Below are 20,623 nucleotides of genomic sequence, written 5' to 3'. Positions count from 1 at the left end.
TTACCCAAACTGAGTCCAGAAGATGTAATCTGACAAATTATCATAGTGGACACAGAGAAAGTTTTCAGAGTTAATCACAAAATACACCCTGGGCCAGAGAGCTTCAGAGAGTGTTCTACCAAACCGTTAAGAAAAAGAAACCTCGATGCATTTAAACTGCTTCAGAGGGACGTTCTGGGAAGATGGGTCTATGACAGAATAGATTTTTAATCTCCTCAATTCCCCATGAAAAAAAACAGGGCAATTAAATAGCAAAACCATAAACTCATGGAATATTTTAGCAAGTGACAAGGTATCTCTACAAACCCAAAATTCAAGAGGGTGGGAACAAACTACAAAAAGCTGTATTAACAATATCGATAGCTGTATGGGATGAGTCCAAATGAAGTAATGGGTCTGAGAACAAAAGAAGTCTAAAACAGCCAATAGGTTAGTCACGGGAAGGCACAGGAGGCCAGCATGAGGACAGGTAAAGGTCTGAGAGATTCTGTCCCACTGAATAGTGAGTACGAGGTGAGTGCAAGGAGCCCACAGGAGGATGTGAAGCGGCTGGAGCAGTCTCGCCCCTGTGAACTCAGGTGACTGACCAGCCAGGATTCCCTCGCAGAACAGGAGCCAGGATAAGAATCAAAATGGAGCAAGACGGGACAACAGAGAGAAAAGAAAGAAAGGATTCAGATAAAATGGGGGAAGGGGCCAGAACAAGAAATCTCAGAAAGCAAGCTGCCATGTGCACTAGTGTGACAAGGCTGGCCCTGCCACAAGTTCCTCTTCTTGCCCTCACCTGACTGTGGCCTAGTGACATTCAAAAGCACCAAAGAAAGCCCCTCACGCTTTTGCTTTTGTGCTCGACTTTGAGCCCCATTGAAGGCGCTTGCCCTGGTTCATTTGTTTCTCTCTGTCTCCTCCCCACCTGCTCGGTTGAACTCGCTCCCTTAGCATTCCCTCCATGTGGTGGGAGTGACTCCGTCTCTCTAGGATAAATTTTCTTTTCCTGCTCCTCTCTTGTGTCCTCTCTTGGGGCTCGACGTGAATGACCATCTCATGAACAAATACAAAATTACTTTTTACAATAATTGAAAACAGGATTCTGTGAAGTTTGAAATTAGAAAAACTATCCTGAAACAAACTTTCTTCTGAAAGTTCAAAAAAACTAATTTCATGTATAAATGAATAACAAAGTATCAAGGTCGAAATCCCATAAAAAGTTATTTTAAGACAAAAGAAGATTCCTACAGACAACGAAAGTATGCCTAAAAACATAAATGACCACAAAATAGATGGAAACCATAACCCACTATTATTTCAAAGTGAACTAAGACATTAAAAAAATGCGACAAGATATGAAAGAACGACATAATCAGAAATAAGGTGATAAAATTCAAAAAAGAATTAGAAATAAAGATATGAAAAAATGCGACAAGATATGAAAGAATTAGAAATAAAGACATTAAAAAAATGCGACAAGATATGAAAGAACGACATAATCTGAAATAAGGTGATAAAATTCAAAAAAGAATTAGAAATAAAGATATGAAAAAATGCGACAAGATATGAAAGAATTAGAAATAAAGACATTAAAAAATGCGACAAGATATGAAAGAACGACATAATCTGAAATAAGGTGATAAAATTCAAAAAAGAATTAGAAATAAAAGAAAAATTAATTCTTGAAATTAAGGCAAAACTATAAGGAACACAAGAGCAGCAAATAAATGTAACAGACAATGCTTTTAAGAGAAACAGGTGAAAGAAAGACTTTCAACATAAAAGGAAATTAAAAGATAAAAAAGGATTTGAGAAAAAGTGAATATACTTCGGAAAATACTTAATACAAGCAAAGAAGATCCAAGCCACGAATGATGAGTCCTTGAAGAGGAAAACGAAAGCAAGGGGACAGGTCAGGTACTAAACAGATTTGAAACTACCTGACAAAAAGCCCAGCGCACACATGAGCATATCAACCTCAAATGACCAACTCCGAGACACTGTCTAGTACAATTATTGGGATTTAAAGAAAAAGAAAACAGTCCTGTTGCAATTTGGCAAAAAACAGCAAATGACTTATAAGGAAAAAACTCAGGCAATCATTAGCTTTTCAATAATAACACTTAATGCCAGAGAAAAATGGAGAAACATATTTAAAATACTCAAGGAAAGAAAATATGAGTCAAGGATTTGTATCTGGTAAAACTGATTTTTAGGTATAAAGGGACCACACAAACTTATCTACATACGTGGCCTTTAAATTAAAAAATAAGAAAGTAAAAAGATTTTTTTTATTGCAATATTAAATTATTCTCTCTACTTAAAAATGACTGAAAATGATTTTAAAGACCAAGAAATACATAACATTAAAATAGCACTAATCCATTTGAACAAAAAGTCAAGCAAATTCGCCATGACCATTCCCTATTTTGCTTAATATTTGGGTACCGAATTCATCTACATAGAAGTAAAAAGTGGTTGTTTAGGAAAATAGTAATATTTGGGACCCACTCTTCATCTAAGATTGTTTTCAATATAAATAAAGTTTTGTTCAAGACGAACTTCTGACCTTGCATTATGTTAATTTAATTTTCCATACATCTGGCACAGAAAAAACTTTTTTCCTGTGAATTTATTTACGGTAACTGGAAGTCAGAAAAAATAGTAACAGAAATGTAAAACAATTCTAAGATAATTTAAAAAAGAAAGCAAATTATAGTGTCTGTTATTCTAAAATTCAGGTAAATAACTAATTAACGCTTGAGAAGTTCAGTCCTAATCCTTTTAGGTGACTTGATTCAATATACAATCAGCATGGGGGGGCGCGGTAATGAACTGTAAGAAAATTCTCGGGGTAACTAAAGTTTACCACTCAACACAATGACTATGTAAGAACCAGTTCTAACAGACGGTCTTGGAGCAAATGCTGTTGAAGAATAAAATACAGAGGTGAAGCGATTTTATGATGCTTCGGGGCTCCATGGATTGCATTCTGCTGCGATGCCCTCGGTTACTCCGGGTCTGTAAGTGATTTGCTCCTATGGCCGCTGAGCTCCTGGCCTCTACAGTTCTCGTGTCTGTCTCCCTCAGGTATCTCCACCCTCCCCTGTCGGGAGTCACTCTGCCTGACTCCAAGATGCCTGCCTCTCTGTTCTTCCCCATGTGGTACAATCTATTCGAAGATGGAAACCAGACAGCCGTGTTTGTCAGAATCCTGTGAAATGTACTAGGGGTAAAACAAACAGGCGAGCACTTCCAGTAAAGTGTAAACTGCAAGCTGGACAGCTCAGGGATCTTTATTTTCCCCAAAGTTAAAGTTGCTAGAAGTTTACCTTTATTAAGGTTAAATTAATTCAGTGACGATGTCTAAATAAAGCACCGTGGCAACCAGCAGTACACGTTTACGAATGCTACCTCTCGAAAGACAAAAAGTAGTTGTCAAGGAGAGTAGCTACAATGAGAGCACCTGAGCTTTTCCTCATCCCCCGGGATCATGTATCTTACACTACATGCTATTGTTTGTTATTAATTTATCCAAGATTCTTCTTACCAAGAGTATCTTTAATGAGGATTTCAAGCTTCTGCCCCATGTTGGGTCCTCTCTCCTCTCTTGGATTCTGTACTCGGTTTACAATCTCTTGCTTGATGGAGTTGATTACAAACAATAAATTATCTGTAAGACAGAACGAGACACACGGAATGTGTCACTGACATGGAAGAATTTGCTTTTTAATTATGTAATAACAGACAGTCAATTAAAAAATGGAGAACGTGTAAGAAAACATTAAGTGGAGATGGATAATATAAGCTTTCTTATCCAAAGAAACGAATCTGTAATGATGCGCCTCTTTTGACAACACAGGTAGACGTATATCGATGTCCACTATTTGGTAAGCAACTTGCCCTACTTGTCCTCATAGCTTTAAGACCTACGACAGTGCCTGGTATATCAAATTATAAGATCTTAGTAAATGTTTATAAAATAAATCAAAGTCGTTCAAAGGCAAAAGCTTTAAAAATAAATTTCCCCACCCTAGGAAGCATAAAAAGAAAGAGCAAAGTTAACTCAAAGTAAACAGGAGCAGAAATCAATGAAACAGAACACAAATACATAATAAAGTTAACAAAACCAAAAGGTGTTTTGAAAAAAATCAACAAAACTGATACCCCCTCACACTCTCACCCCCATTCCCAGCTAGACTGAGCGATGACCTAAAAGTGTAATGAAAAAGGGTTTATCATTTCAGAATCTAGAGCCATTAAAAGAATAATAGGAAAATGTTATGCCAACAATTCAACAACTTGGACTCAATGGACAAATTTCTTGAAAATGCAACTAAAAATTGATACAAGAAGAAAAAGAAAATCTGAACAGCCTACTTCTACCAAAGGAATTGAATTTATCCAAAAATATTCCCCAAAGAAAACCCAGAGGATTTTAATGGCAAATGCTATCCAATATACAATGAAGAAATAAAGCAAATCTTATCAAATTTTTTTCAAAAAACAGGAAGAAAGATCATGGCCCAATTCATTCTATAACACCAGTATAGCCCAAATATAGCCCAAATACCAAAACCTGACAAAGACATTACAAAAAAATAAAATTTCAGACAATATCCCTCTTGAATACAGAACAAAATTAGAGGACTAACAAGGACTAACAGTACCTGATTTTAAGATTTATGACAAAATACAATAATCGAGATAGTTTCTATAAAGGTAGACAAACAGATCAATGGAACGGAATACAGAGTCCAGAAGGAGACCCGTACATATATGGTCAACTGATTAACAAAGGTATAAAAGCAATTCAATGGGGAAAGGAAGTACTTTTCAACAAATGGTGCTTGATCGACTGGATAGTCATATGGAAAAAAATGAACCCTACATCACACATAAAATTTAGCCTAAAATGGATCACAAACCTAATTGTAAAACCTAAAACTACAAATTCCAGGAGAAAACATACAAGTAAACATTTGCAAATTTGGAGTTGGTAAAGTTTCTTAGAACACAAAAAATATGAAATATAAAAAAATTTGACAAATTGAACTTCATCAAAATTAAAAATTTTGTTCTTCAAAAGATGCCAATGAGAGAACAAAAAGGCAAGCCAAAAACTAAGATAACGTATTTTCAATACATATATCAAAGATCTTGTATCCAGAACAACAAAATCTCAGAAGACAAATAAATGCTTAAAATGGCAAAATATTTGAACAGGCATTTCACACACAAAAAATATATGAACAGCCAATAAGCACAGGAAAGGCGTTCGATGTGATTAATCAAAGAAATGCAAACTAAAACCACAATGAATATTGCCACACACCCGTTAGGCTGGTTGACATTAAGACGATGACCACACCAAGCGTTGGCAAGGACGTGGATCAACTAGAACCCTCCTACACTGTTTTTGAGAATAAAACAGTAACACCCACTTTGGAAAACAGTTTGTAGTTTTCTTACAGAGTTAAATATATAATCCTATCCCATGATCCTGCCAATTTACTCCTAGGTATTTAATCAAGAGAAATTAAAACATATGTCCACCCAAACACTTGTACAGGAACAGTCAAAGCAGCTTTGTTATAGCAAAAACTAAAAACAACCCAAGTATCTCTTAACAGGTGAATGGATACACAAATTATAGTATATCCAATACAACAAAATACTACTCAGAAATGAAAAGGATCTAATTATTGATATAGGTAACAACATGGTGAAATTTTTAAATAATTATTCTGAGTGAAAGTAGCCAGGCCAAAAAAAAAAAAAAAAAAAGAACACATCATAGGAGCCCTTCAACACACAATTTTAGAAAATGCAAACTAATCTATAGTGCCAGAGTGCAGATCGTGGCTACCTGGGGACAGGAGCAGAGGAAGGGGTGGCTTACGAAGGGGCACTAGGAAACTTTTGGAGGTGATCAAAATGTTCATTTTCTTAATTGGTTTCACATGTGTATATGTATGTCCAAACTAATCAATTACACTCTTCAAATATGTATAGTTATTATATGTCGAAAAAGCTGCGGGGGGGGGGTTATAATTTCAACACAGATTCCTATGGTCTGAAACAGAGCCCTGTGTCCTCAGAGATGCCTCTGAAATTGGTGCTTCGTTATTCCTCACTAGTAATATGGAGAAGAGACCAATCCAGACTGATGTTGAAGGAGGAGGTAAAAAGCAGTGGGGCGTGGGCAGTTTACAGCTCCGTGTAGGGATGATATGTATAAAATGTGTCACTAAATGTGTCACTAAACAAGGCAAGCACAGCTGACTCCCTACATCGCATGCAACGAGAAGTTTATGCTTCTTCTCAAAGAATAACTGAGAGAGAACACCATCTATCCAAACATAAATAAGGACATCTACATGCAGACTGGACTTGTGAGAAACAGTAAGGCCCCCCACCTTCAACAGGGGAAAATAAATGAGGTCGCTTTTAAAAAGACACTATAAAATAAAAATGAGAGCAGAGCAGAAGAGTTCTTCTCAAGCTGGGCGGTGTCCAGCCAGCACACTGGGGCAGGGAGGGGCAGGTGAGGGGCTCTCGCTACTACAACCTCTGGTCAGGAAGTGGAGGCATCTGGCTCTCAGAAATTGAGGCCAAACATTAAATCTGTAAACAGATCACTCCTGAAGTGATTCCATATTTATACGAGAAGCTTTCCATTTTAATTTTCCTATATGACCTCCTTAAGGACAAAATTTATCCGTCAGGATGAAGGTTGTGTCCACTTAATAGTTCTATTTCTCATTCCGAGTCAACACATCTACATTTGATTCACAGAGCAGCTTCTCCTGAGCTTTGGTAGGAGAAACCAGTAGAAGGAGGACGGGTGGTAGGTAGGAGGGGAGGGGAGCTGTTGTGCTGGTCCCCGAAGCCAGTCCTTACAACAGTGCTAGTTCTTAACAAGCTAAAAAAGATAAGGACAATAGCGTGAATTTTTCACAAAGTTAATTTTATTCTATTCTGAGATTATGCGTCTCAATTTTTTAATACTGAAATACCCTTCTTTGTATGAAATTACAGTAATTGTGGACGATGTTCTATTTAAGGTCCTCGCCTGGCAAAATATAAAGCTGGCAAACCTATGGTTCCCAAGTCCCAACATTTTTTTTCAGATGTCATTGATTTGTGAACTCACAAATTCTAGAAACCACGAGGTTAACGGATAGGTAATGAAGAACAAAGCAGGAGAGAGTGACTCCAAGCTGTTTAGAGGAATCAAGGGCACCATTCCCTTGAGAAATGTACCAGAAGCTCTGGGAAGAATTTTCAAACTACATGTGACAAACTACAGAAGGGCATCTCATTGGTTCTGAGATGGCTTCTAACCCAACAGTGGAGGCTCTTCTTGCTTTTCCCCAGAGACTGCAGAAGAGAAGCTAGTAAAACAGGAGGAGAAGAAACATACAGGAATGAGATCCTCTTCCTCCATGCTGACTGACCGAGAAGAAAACGTCACCTTTTAAAGACAGGTCTTTGCTTACTTGAAAGACCTAAGGCGCGAAGTGAGCACATAATGCAATACATATATGCCTTGCTGTTAAATTGTACGCCTGAAACTTACTGGATTTCCTTAACCAATGTCACCGTAAAAAAAAAAAAAAAAGAAAAAGAAAAAAAAAAAGAAAAGAAAAAGGAAAAAAGAAAAAAAAAAAAAAAAAAAAGACCTAAGGCTTTAAGATAACTTTGGATACAAGAAAATTTTTGGCAGCGATAAAAATCTCAATTTGAGATAGAACAACACATTCAGAAATACAACTCCCCCATCATTCCCCAGCACAGAATATATTTATATCATAGACACAAAGCATGTGTGTGGAAAACATGTGCATATATAGAAATGTAAAAATATAGTCACACAGATGTACCTAATTATGGATAAATACATTAACTGAGCAACACAGAGACAGATGCCAACATGTGTCCAAAGAAACACAGACCCAGAAGTCCCCGCATGGCCCACCATATCTTCCTGCAGTGTGAGCCAGCTGGGTTCTAAAAGAAATATGAATAATGTCCATGACATTGCAATCATTATATATACATATATATTCATTCCTTCTTCAACTGTAATAAGGAATAATAGGAAAATGGGTAGATTTCCATTCCAATAAACCAACTACTGTTTTACCTAATTCATTTACCTTGATTAGAGTCCCTGAGTGGCCATTAATTAATTAAACCATCAGTTCATTTCACAAGTTGTAAACTTCACAGAAGGAAATCCACTTTCTGTCCTCACAAGTGTAAACAAGATAATCAGGATAAAGGATTCAGAAAAACTGCACAAAGGTTATGAGCACCTATGTGCCAGACAGGGCAAGCGGGGAAAGAGCGGTGGTTCTCACTACAGATGAAAATCTGAGCTTTCCGACCCTCTAGTGGCTGTACAAGGGCTCTGGGCTGTGTGAGAATGACCTAGACCATGAGGGCGTCCTCCCATGAGCGGCTTACTGTTATGTCCCAGGACGCCTTAGAGGTGATCATTCCTACATGTGCCATGACGTGAAATACAGGGAAGCACTGATCTAAGCCGAGAGTTCCCGAACATGTGCTGAGATGGCTGCATGGGAGTCAAAATAAAAATGCCTGGGTTCTCCTTGCACAGATCCCGAGTCAGAGGACCTGGAGAGAAGCCTAGGAATCTGTATTTTAATATCAGATGATTCTAATGAGTAATCAAATCTGTAAACCAGAGATCTAAACCATCCGCTCCAAGGTTAAAATAAACATTCGTCAATAAATTTGGCTAACTCAGCAACACCACTGAAAAATGGAAGTAAAAACTTTCTGTGCTCGCAAGTGGATGAGCTCTTTAGGGCGGAGGTGAGATCTGGTGTGGGGAGCCACAGATACAGACGCTCGCACTGAGTGAAGAAGAGCATGTGGCGTGCCAAATGGATGAACAAAAGGAGGGCTGGCCTGAAACTGGACAGAACACAGGGAAAGCAAATCACAAAACCGAAGAAAAGAGAGTGCTCAGCCAAGTAACGGGAGGTTAATAAAAAAGTTTAGGTTTACCATATTCTGTGTTGAGGCCCCATAATTTCACTTTATTAGCTTCATACTGGGCTTTTTTCTTTAACCGACAAGCCCTGTGGAAGGAAGGAGCGATTAGTTCTCTTTTTGCTGTCAGACATTTCCTAACAGCATCCCGAAACCACTGCCTACTGGTGTTTAAGTAACTCAGTTACCAAAAAAACACGCAATATAATCATTCATCCAAACTAATCTAAAAAATTTTGAGCACGTATTCAAAAATAAAACTCTGACCAGTACACCAAAATAAACAAAACTGACAATACCAAATGTTGTAGAGGACGTGAAATAAGCCGACCCCTCACATGTTGCTGGTGGGGACGTAGATCAGTACAAATAGCTACTTTGGAAAATAGTCATTTTTTTAAGAACAAATTTACTTTATTACTTTGAAAACAGCTACTTTGGCAATTACTTATAAAATTCAACATATACTCCTGGGTATGTACCCAAGAGATATGAAAACTTATGTTCACACAAACACCTTTAAGTGCATGTTTATGACGGCTTTATTCATAATTGCCAAAAACTAGAAACAACTCAAATGTCCTTCAACTGATGAATGGATCAACTGTAGTATAGCCCTACAAAGGTCAGCAATAAAAAGGAACGAACGACTAACCCTCACCACGTGGATGAATCTCAAATGCATCATGTCAAATCAAAGAACTCAGACTCCAAAGGCTACATATAATATGATTCCACCTACATGACATTCTAGAAAATGCAAAACTGTAGGGACGGAAAACAGATCGGTAGCGGTGAGGGGTGAGGAGCCGGAACAGGGGTTTACTTTTACAAAGAGGTATGAGGAAATTTTTGAAGGTGATGAAAATGTTCGCCATCTTGACCGAGGTGGTGGCTCTATGATTGGATATGTCTGTCCAAGCTCATGGAAGTGTACATTAAAAAGGATGACTTTTAACTACTACAAAACAAACGAAAAACAAAGCTAAAATAATAAAAACTTTCACTGTTGTACTAAAATGGACTCGAATTCGCCTCTCCCCTTTAAAAACTTTTTCCATCAAGCATAAATACAGTCTCTTACTTTCAAAGGAAAAATGATAATACTCTCGTTGTAGTATTTATAAAAGTACATTTCTGAGCAAATGGCTAAGGGCCAGATGAGCGGTAAAAGCTCACTGGAAGTCTAACTTCACCTCCTAGACTTCATTCCCACGAGTGAACATGACTAGCATTTACCTGGAAGCCAGCTTATTTTTTTCCTTCCTTGACCTTGGCCGGGCTGTTAAGGGAAGCTCACTGACTGGAGTCAGGTCACTAATCACCTTATTCAGTTTCCGAAGTTCATTGCCTATCTGCAGTAGTTTTTTAGGATTTGGAGTCAGGTCTTCTACATCAGTTCTCCGTGACTTCTTTACTGCATATTTCCCTATAGAGGGTTTAAAAGATGTTTAAGTTAGATCATTTTATTTAACAAGAGATACATGTTCTACAGCCATATTTTAAAACCACGATACTCTTTCAGAAGTCTCAGAATGTTAGCAACCTATGCCAGAAGGGCGAGCCTCCTCTCCTTCCCACCTTGTGACTGCAAGAAATGGGGGTGATGAGGCACAGCTTCAGCCTTTTCTGAGCCCTTCTCTGCCTTAGGGTTTCTGGCCCCAGTATGACAGATTCTTAATTATTTGCATGGCAGTGATAAGCATCTCAAACTTTAGGGCTGGAGTGCAAGTTCACCTGCACACAAAAATCAGGGCTATTGTATAATATACGGTCAGGAAAAGTTTGGAGATCTTTCCCAAACCAAGATGTTTTGATGCTATGACTGAAAGCTTGTCAAATATATATCTATAGATATACAGAAAGAGATGTAGAAATATAGAGAGAGAGATAGATATAATTTTCCCCTTGTGTTGGACTCAAAAGTCCAACGACCAAGCATTGCCTTTTTTGAAAGCTCTTCCTCAGTTAGTCTGACGAATAACATTACGGAAGACTCCAGGGTCTTGCCCTATCACTGCGGGCAGGAGAGCTGGCTCTGCCCTCAGGTATAATACACCAAACAACTCTCCTGGTACTCTCCACATGCCATCTGGACCTATTTATTGGACCTGTCTTTTCATTTCTGATAGAAAACTGATCTGAAGGCAAAAACTAGGTTTTTATTCACTGAGGGATAGTACGGGAGCCAGTGGAAGGGGAAAATGAGACACAAATACACTTCTGATACAATTCCAGTGTCGAAATGCTTAGCGACTGAAATCTGTAGCTAAGTGTCTACTACGCTGTGTACTGAGCACCAAACTTACTATTGCCCTCCCCTTTGGATGAATGTAAAAATATGGAACAGACTTTAGATTAATGGAAAAATAGTATTTACGCAGAAATATTCTACTTAATTACATCTGCCTGGGTTCACATTTCAAAATCTGATCTCCCTAAGATTACAAACTTCTGCCTCCGACTCTTCCACTCGTCTCTCCTCTTCCTTTCTTTTCGTCCTCCTCCTCTTTTCTCCCCATCTCCATTTGATCCCAATCTCCCCATTTATAATTAGGCCTGGAGACTGGACAAGAATGGAAGAGAATGCTGGAGCCCATTCTCTTTCTCCCCAGCCCTTCTGGTTTGCAGCAACTGTGGCGGATCGGGAATCAGCAATCTCCTGATCATTACCCGGGCAGGGTAAGTGGAGTAAGAGTGATTAGAAATGAACAGTTTTTACACGGGCCCTCCTCCCTCTTTAGGCGATGGCTCTCGACACTGGTAAAAGCTATTTGTGAGTGAACAGCGGTCACAGCTGTTCTACACACAGCGGGTCTACTGTTCCCCTCTCCAGTCTGCTAGAAAATGATGAACACCTACATACAATGGGTAAGCATTATGGTTTAGTATCTCTAAGATGACACGAAATATCTGACTGCAGTCTCCTCTTACCATGATGTAAGCCATTTTTCTGATACATATTACTTGGCAAGGTGTCTCGGTTCCATTCGGATGGCCTGAGCATCCTCTCTTGCTGTGATGGTGTGAGTTGTTCACTATATTCCCAGAAGTACCTTCTTTTGCCTCTCTTCCGAGACGATATGGAAGTCATCTCCTTCAAGTCTTCCACGGAATCATTTTCATAGCCTTAAAAGAAGAAATCCCCCCCCATTATTTTTAAGTTTTATAAATTTCAATAAACCAATCAGAACAAGAGATCCCTTCTATTTGTACCTGATACATTCCCTTTCATCTGAAAACATCATTGTTTATTATTGGCATGTCAAAGATAATAAGCCACGTCCATAAAATAACTTTTAATATAGAAATCTCTAACTCATAAAATATGCGGAGATCAAAAAACATAGACAACCACACTGTTTATCTTCCTGGGGTTTCTCTTTGGTTTTTTATAAGTTAGTACATGACGCTTTGTATCTTCGTATAGGATTGAGAGAAAATACAGCAATGTCAAAAGCACCAGGAGATAATGGTACTTAGCCACTATACTGTGATCTTATAAATGTCTTCTTTCTAATATTCATGCATCTGAAACAGCCCCCAGACAGAGAGCTGTGTGCGCTTCTGGGATGGTACCCTACCACGCAGAACTTTGTCAAGCTGCCGGTGGTTTCCTTCCCATCTCCCGCCCTACCTCTTTCGTAAAAGAATAAAAATTACAGTTCTTACATAGGTTTTCAAATTAAAAACTCATATGCCTCGTCTACTTAATATTTAACTGGAAGGAATTTGCATTTACTTCATTTCTTAAGAAATCATTTTCCTTACTAATTGGAGGGGTCAGAAAATCTTTAATTCTGAGCTGCCAGAACTCTCGGTCAGATCCACTACAGGAAGACCTGCCAATCTCAAATGCCCTCAGGGAAAGCCCATCTTAGACATCCTCCAGGTATGGCAGTAGGCGCAAGGGGAAGCAGGAATGGGCCGAGCGCAGGGCGTCCGCAGCCCTAAACGAAGCGGGCCAGGAGAAAGCCAGCTAGGCTTGTGCAGCACCAGCCAAGCAAAATGACTTTCCCTCCTAAACATATGACTCCTCTGGAACTGACGCTAAGAAAGTGATGACAGTCTACGGCCACGCCACCCTGAACGTGCCAGATCTCGTCTGATCTCGGAAGCTAAGCAGGGTCGGGCCTGATTAGTACTTGGATGGGAGACCACCTAGGAAGACCAGGTGCCATAGGTGGGAAAAAACTAATAAAAGTGATGACATCTGTGCGTTTGGGGAAAATATTAGAATTTTATCAGGTTTTCTTCAGATTAAGAATTAATTAGGACGATGATTCCATTTATATGACATTCTGGAAAAAGCAAAACTGTAGGGACAAAGTGGTTTCCAGGAGTTCGGAGTGGAGAGAGGGGCTGTCATAAATTCACCGGAACATACACCGACGCCACATACAATGGACTGGTTAGTTAAGATCAGCCACCTTTCAATACAGACACCATCGTGATCCAGCAGAATGCAGAAAAATTACATTCCCAGACCACGGGTCTAGCACTTAAGGTAATTCATATTCCTCAAAGTATATTCTAAGGAACACTCTTCCTACTGACTTCACCCGCCAAAGTAAGTTCTATGAGACTCTCATCCTGCATCTCTCTCGCCATAGGACACACAGCACACTAAAGACAGAAATCACGACAGTAAAGAAACCTGCTCGACTCTAAGTTCCGTGGTGACAAGGATCGTGCCTATTTTGTTCATCTCTGCACAGCCAATACCTAATACACACAGTGCCTGACACAAAAGGGGCGCTTGAAAACATTTTTTTAGCAAATCGATGATTTGTTTAATGCAGCCGTTCCCATGGAGACTTTTCCCTTTTCTTTCCATGTGATGATCCATCGCACTGATCTAACTCGTTCCTCCTTGACACAACTCTCAAAAGGAAGTCAAAAGGCTCACTTACTGCCTAAAATTCCAGTCACACATCTCTGGGTAGTGAGGACTGCAGCCGCTAAGCTGGTAAAGTCCATTGTAAAAGTGTTTAGCAGGGATTACAAAATAATCTCTCATCCTGGGGGCCCAATTCTTACTCTTACAACCGTGTCATTTTGTGACCCCAGCAGTTGTAGCCTTTCCACAGAAAAGGCTCTATTAAAACTCGGGAGCCAGTCCAGAATAGGGACTGATACTCCATTTTACACCTTTCCTGGAGCTTTGTAGGCTCGGGCACTGGTGTAGCAAACTGCCAAGAACCAGCATCAGGGGAGCAAGGCATCACAAAAGGGCCTTTGTAAACCGTCAGCCGTGCATCAGACCAATCAACCCACTCTAAAACCAGCACGCTGAAGAAACTATAACCATCCCCATTCTTCAGCTTCAAAGAACTTCTTCCTGCTTCTCACCAAGAATTCACTTTTGTATTCCTAACGTTGCTGGTTTAGCTCTTTCAAGAAAAATGGAAATTCTCGTTAGCAAATGTGAATAAAGCTCAAATGACAACCACGAAATTGTGCTGATTTCGTGGTTAAAGAATGTCATTCATTAACGTTTGTGAGAATTGTCCAAGTAATACTAACCAAAGAGGTTTCGCTTCAGGTCAACTGGCAGTGAGTGAATTAAATGCCATCCATCTAGCATCATTAAGTGGTGCCAAGAGGAGAGCCTCGCCATGCCGAGTGCCAGCTGATCCATCCCTATTTTAAAGCAGCGTTGGGTGCTCGACGCCAGCAGCAGGAGAACGTGGCGTGACAAGACAACACCAACTGTAACACTGGTTCCCTCTCCGAATCAGAGTCAAAAGGCTGAGGAAATGGAGACGAGGGCCAGTGTAGCAAGTGCTCTCTCTCTTCACGGGCCTACTCACCTCTCAGCACATTTATCTACCTGAATCTGAGTTTAAAAGATCGAGGACGAATTTAAACTGGAGGCAAAAGTCGAAGAAAAGCAAAACTAAAACCGGAAGTGGGGTAGACAGTATAGTCCTGCCTGGCTGGTGATGGTGCGATTTACTTACTCTCTCTGATTTATATAGTCCTTTAAGCACCAACTGGTAAAGGCATCTCCTTCCCCACACTTTCCATTTCCCTTAGTTATTACCCATCTCCTCTGTCTCCCCGCTCCCTACCCTCCTGTCCTAACCTTCTGTCCTAACCCTAAACAAGGACTGGGGGGGCGGGGGGGACGACACGACAGGGCTGAGCTGCGGCCTCTAAGGACCACCCACAGAGAGACAGCACTCTCATCTTCCTCTGGGACAGGACTAAACAACTTACCAGAGCTACAAAGACAACTTTCCTTAAACATCTCAAAGCAGATTTTATTCATTTGTTGCGATAAAAATTTTCCTGCTAAGTAGAAAAGACAATTGTTTTATCTAGACTACGCAGAGTTCAAAAGGAAACCGAAGAAAAGGCGAAAGCCCTTCTCCTCTGCACTGAAGTACCCTGTCCTATTTGCAACTCCACCCAAGTCACACAACTTGGTCGTATCGAACACGGAAATCCAAACATTTGTGTAACGGAAAGATTGCAGTAAAGGAGTCTTTCAGCAATAACAGTGCTTAAGTGCCTACAATACAGCTACTATGTATGTCTTCAATACCTTCCCAAAACTTAAACACCAATGTTCATACTGCTGGAAATTCCAGCAACCGTCATAACAAAAGGGATGGGGTATTTTTATTTTTTTGACAATTTACAAGGGTTTTTTTTTTTTTAATAGCTTAGTTTTTTAGGTACACGGCACGGTATCAACAGAATCTCTGAAGAATATAACTTCTGCTTAAACTTGAAGCTCTCCACTTCTTTGTGCGTTTTAAACTGTGTGCCACTCGGCGATACCATTTTCATAAATAAACTGCACAAGCCAACAGCAGCAACGGCCCAGGCATCTAAATGCTGAGTGAATCAGTTCCCTACAGGTTTCATTTTCTTTCTCCCTTTTATTTGAAAGCACTGTATATAAATAAAGCAGTCTCCTTCATGCTCATTAAATTATTGCATGCATTTTTCTTAAATGGAAAAATACTGTGTGGATGAAAGATGCAGCAGACACAAAGAAAAAGCTCTCTTTTGCATTATTCATTAAGTAGGCTTTGTGGGTTACAGGCATGAGTAATATAAACCGTCATCACTTGGCTCACCATTCTAGGGACTCCGAACTTACCTCAACTGTAATAGAGGGACATGGGCATAAATAGGAATGTTTTTAAGCCAATCAATTCTTGGCCTCTGCACAGCTGCTCAAGAGAGTGACAAATCAGGTCACTTAACATAAAACGAATTAAGAAGTAGCTCTCGAGGAATCGGCATATGAACCCACTACACAAGCAAAAGTGATTATTTAGAGCTGTGGGAAGAGAAACAACCAACCGCATATCCGAGCCAAGATATTAAGTCATTTAATCCCCAGACCAAGACAGAGAGAGCATCCGCAGCGAAACCTTCTCTTTCCAGACAGCAGCGGAAAGGTCCGTCTGGTGAGACTCCAAGCATTTCGATACCTGGTTCAGAGAAAGTGTCGCTGATGTCATCATCCTTGTCGTCTTCATAATCCTCTTCCTCTTCCTCCTCCTCCTCGTTCTCAGAGAGCTCGTGCTCGCTGCCGAATCCTTCGTCGTGGTCCTCGTCGTCGACATCCTCGTCGTCGTCGTCCTCCTCCTCGGGACTGCATTTGGCTGGCTGTTCACCCAAGTTGTCGGACACAAAAAGGGAGTAATTGTGCTCTTCTTTTTTCTGGGATGAATCTGAGACAGATGTGCTGGCAGAAAGGCTGCTACTCTCTCCTGCTGCAATTGACCCAGGACCCTCCTGGGGCAGCGGGCTGAGTAATAGTTCCTGGGTTTCTTTAAAAGGCAAGGCGGGAGTGGCATGACCCTGAAGAGGCTCCACCCCTTTCCTCTCGGGTCTCTTTGCTACGGCCCCACAGTAGCAGGTGTTCTCCTTTGCGGCGTCTGCGTGAGCCTGGCTCAAGGAGGGCCGGCTCTGCTGCACGGGGTTGATCTTTACTTTTGCCTTTTTGACATAGTCTTTACATTCGACGTGAAAGTTCACCTTTTCAGGATGATACATGTTGGTCTTCACCATGATTTGTGTGCTTGAAGTGGGTTTGCTTGCTTTTTGGACACAGTCTGACAAAGGGACCTCAGCCTGAAGAGTCTTAGAAGAACACACGGGGGCAGCTGCTCTGCTTGTGATCTTTTTACCAGGGAATGAAGAGGGCAAGGGATTCTGTTTGACACTGAAAAGTGAATCCGGGTAATAAAGGGAATCAGAAACAGACTGGGAATCCTCGCTATTAAGCTGGGCCAAAGTCGGGGTTTTACTTATGACCTCTTCATCTTGGTAAGGGCTAGAAAAGTCATCAAGACCCAAGTAATCCACTTCTTTTGTTCCCCAGATGTCACAGCTGGTTAGTTTGGTGTACTTTGTTAAGTCTTCACAGTACGTATCCCACTGTTCCCAGTTTGAGGTTAAGGCGCCCTCGTTATCCAGGACATCTGTGAAAGACTCCAGATTTTCAATGTCTTTGCAGTCCTCCAAAGATAGGAAGTTGTCTCTAGGATTCTGCTGGTAGTTCATCTCTCTATCCTGAGAAAGGTTTAGAAGAAGTTACACACCGCATTTTAGGAAAGAAACATCCACCTCCATCCACTGCCATCTATCAAGTTGATAAATCGTACTCGACCTCTGGTCTGGTTTATTTTAAGATAAGGGCTACTTACATTACACTTTACCATGCCACATAACCTCGTTTCCTTGGGCAAGAAAAAAAAATATGTTCCTTGAGAAGCTCAGGTATGATCCAAATATCAAGGGCTCTTGAACTTTACTATGAACACTCCTCCTGAAAAAAAAGTTTACATTTCCTGATCTTTGACTTAGAAGGATTTGGGGATCTCCTTAGAAACGAGCTTCAATTCCAAAGCAAATAATGAAGACCTTACCTTCATCACAGAAGGATCTGTCTTCTTGAGTGAGGACTTAAATACAGAGGCCAAGGGCAATCTGAAGAGAGTTGGAACTCGGCCAGCAAAGGGTAAGATCTTTGTAAGACCTTGGAACAACTCTTGGGCATGGGGAATAAAGTACTCCTCAGGAGCGGAGATGCAATTTTCAAAAGGTGGGTATAACTATGCAGCCACGGAAAAGAATGCAGTTAAGCCCAAATGTACTAACACGAAAGGCTGCTCACCATATATTTTTACGTTAAAGAAAGTTATAAAATCCTGTACTTCTAAATATGCCATCCAATTACAAATAGTCACATGATTACATACGTGTACTAAAAGTCTGTCCGTAGCAGTTACCCTTGGAGAGAAGCTTTGGAGGGTGGAAGCTCAGGAAGGAAATGAGGAAGTTTTCAGTTTCCCTGTTTGCTTCTGTTCTGTTTTCATTTTTGCATTAGTTTGGGGTTTTTTGTTGTTTTGTTTTTGCTTGTATGTGTTTTAACAGTGTTACTGAAGTGTAATTTACATAGCATAAAATTCACCTGTATTAAGTGTACAACGATTTTTAGTCATTAACGAATCTGTGTTCTTAGTTTTCCAGTTTTTATATACTTCTGTGTTGTTTAAGTTGTATATGATTACAATTGTTTTTCAACTGTTTCTCTTAGGACTCTTAAGTGTGTATTTACCTCAATAATAAACGACAAGTATGTTCAGATATTGCTTGGAATTGCTATTTTTGTCTCACATTCTCTGGTCCAAATGCCTCGCTCAATGTTATCATTCCTAAATTTTCCAGCTGAAGTCCTTTGCCATTCGGGCATATTCAAAAAGACAGCTTCTCATCTTCATCATTAAAAACCAGACAAAGACATTTAGATAACTTTTCCTCTTCTATTGTCACTGGGTTCCACACATCCTTCTAAAATTACCAGACCGATAGTCACGAGAATCAAATTTGGCCTAATTACAATCTTTTTCCTTTCGGGCATTTATAAATAAAACCTCTACCACAACACTTTTACCCCAAATCAAAGCAGAATTCAGGAAAATGTGACTTACCAGTTCATACATGAAATCTGGATCTGAACTGTTTGCTAAGAGATCTGTGCTCATCAGAGTCTGTTCCGAAAAGGTGTGGCTTCGAAAGGCATCCCCAAAAGGCGGATCCATTCCGCTTACACTAGGCTGCGAGAGAGCGATTTTAATTGTTGACGTTAAAGTCTACTTCAAGGCCAATTTATTACACCTATGCCCTACCCCACGTCTACGACTACGAACTAACAATATCTTCAGAGAACAATTCTGTGTTTTTTCTACTGTTTAGTACTTTTAAGAGATTTAACTAGCATTAAACTGTGGACTTGTATTAGGAAAACAACTAAGCTGTATAAAAACAGAAGAAGAAATAGAGTGGCAACTGTTAACAATACCCCTAACCTCTAAAAATTAAGCTTATTTAGCCATGAGTCAGCATATAGTACCTAATGAGTATTTTTATTTGGCGCTGTATATTCTTTCGATCCATCTCTAACTACACTCTCTGTTCTGACTCCTGTAGTAGAGAATTCCCTGCCATTTGCTGGGATTCACAGAGGTAGCAGGTCAGTCTAACTCTGTACTCCTAAATGAGTCCAATGTCTTATTTCCCAAAACAAGCTGGAAGACAATTTGGGCATCTCTAGTCCAGAAAATGCCTCCAGGCACGTAATGGAGACAGACAGGATCTGCCAAATACTCAAAAATCTCCTGGGTGGGACCAGAACTTGGAGTTGAGCTCAGTAGCCTTAATCCTGATCCCTGAAAAGGGTAAAATTCATTCTATAATAAGTAAGAAAGGGCAAAAAGACTAGGCACCCAGAGTCAATCCACTGAAATCGAACTTGCATGGAGAAAGAAGATGACAAAGAATAAAAGTTCCCTCTTTGCTTTCTTGTGTATGGGCTTCTGTGTATGAACGAGGGAGAGGCTGAGGCCCCTCATCATTTCCACTTACTTACTTTTAAATTCAATAGGCGTGAATGGGAAGGGACAACTGGGAAACAGTAAGAAGAGAGAGAAGATGGAAATCGGCTTTCTGTGGCATATTAATTTTCAGGGGAGTTGGTTTAGCCCCCATAAAGCCAGCAGATCTATCCACCAACTTTTCATTCATCATGTTCCCTGTGTCAAGCTCATTAAACTTCAGAGCCCTACGTAGCAAAGGAGGAAAGAGAAGCAGTGGAAGGGAGGACAAGTATTCAAAACCGGCTGAGATCAGAAGTCAAATATCTTCAAAAGGTAGTATGTCAAGCTGTTAAGCGTCAGAGCACTTACAGAACCAATGGTACTGACTTTCCGCGGTGGGAAAACAAAAAAACCTCGCGCCTGCTCTGTGGGATTTACCTGAGGCATTTCCAAGCCCAGATCCTTTGAGTCCGATCCCAAACTTCTTTTTTTTCTTGTTTGTAAATTCCTTTCCAGCTTTACTTTTAATTTCCAGATCAAAGATGATTTTCACAATAAATGGCAGGTTTCCCCGGAATGCCTTCAATTCAACTGCTTGGATCAATGCTTTTTTTTTAAATAATTCTGTGTGAATCTGTCAAACAACAACACAAATGAACTTCACTGAAAACCATTAAGAACAAGTTGACCTTTCAAAAATGACATTAACAAAGAATACTTTAAAGGAGTAAGTCTTGTGGTTGCAATATTAAGGATTTGGTCCTTTT

At 40.0% G+C, this 20,623-nt stretch overlaps 1 protein-coding gene and 1 pseudogene across 4 annotated transcripts in view; one reads left to right on the top strand and one right to left on the bottom strand.

Moving 5' to 3' along the window:
- CREBRF (CREB3 regulatory factor) overlaps nt 1-20,623 on the bottom strand; it is a 43,533-nt gene that overhangs the window by 6,669 nt on the left and 16,241 nt on the right. For all 4 annotated transcript variants that reach the window (XM_023537148.1, XM_023537147.1, XM_011370981.2 and 1 more), the window contains 7 exons: nt 20,295-20,490; nt 18,972-19,097; nt 16,464-17,550; nt 11,947-12,141; nt 10,252-10,441; nt 9,028-9,101; nt 3,539-3,661 (listed from right to left, as the gene is read on the bottom strand). In XM_023537148.1, the coding sequence (XP_023392916.1) occupies nt 3,539-3,661; nt 9,028-9,101; nt 10,252-10,441; nt 11,947-12,141; nt 16,464-17,550; nt 18,972-19,097; nt 20,295-20,303 (1,804 nt within the window). In that variant the 5' untranslated portion in view covers nt 20,304-20,490. The remainder of the gene's footprint in view (nt 1-3,538; nt 3,662-9,027; nt 9,102-10,251; nt 10,442-11,946; nt 12,142-16,463; nt 17,551-18,971; nt 19,098-20,294; nt 20,491-20,623) is intronic.
- LOC111746227 lies at nt 13,080-13,198 on the top strand (annotated as a pseudogene).

The sequence above is a fragment of the Pteropus vampyrus genome, unplaced genomic scaffold (assembly GCF_000151845.1).
Source record: "Pteropus vampyrus isolate Shadow unplaced genomic scaffold, Pvam_2.0 Scaffold179, whole genome shotgun sequence".
NCBI lineage: Eukaryota > Metazoa > Chordata > Mammalia > Chiroptera > Pteropodidae > Pteropus > Pteropus vampyrus.
This window is presented reverse-complemented; position numbering and strand designations above follow the sequence as displayed.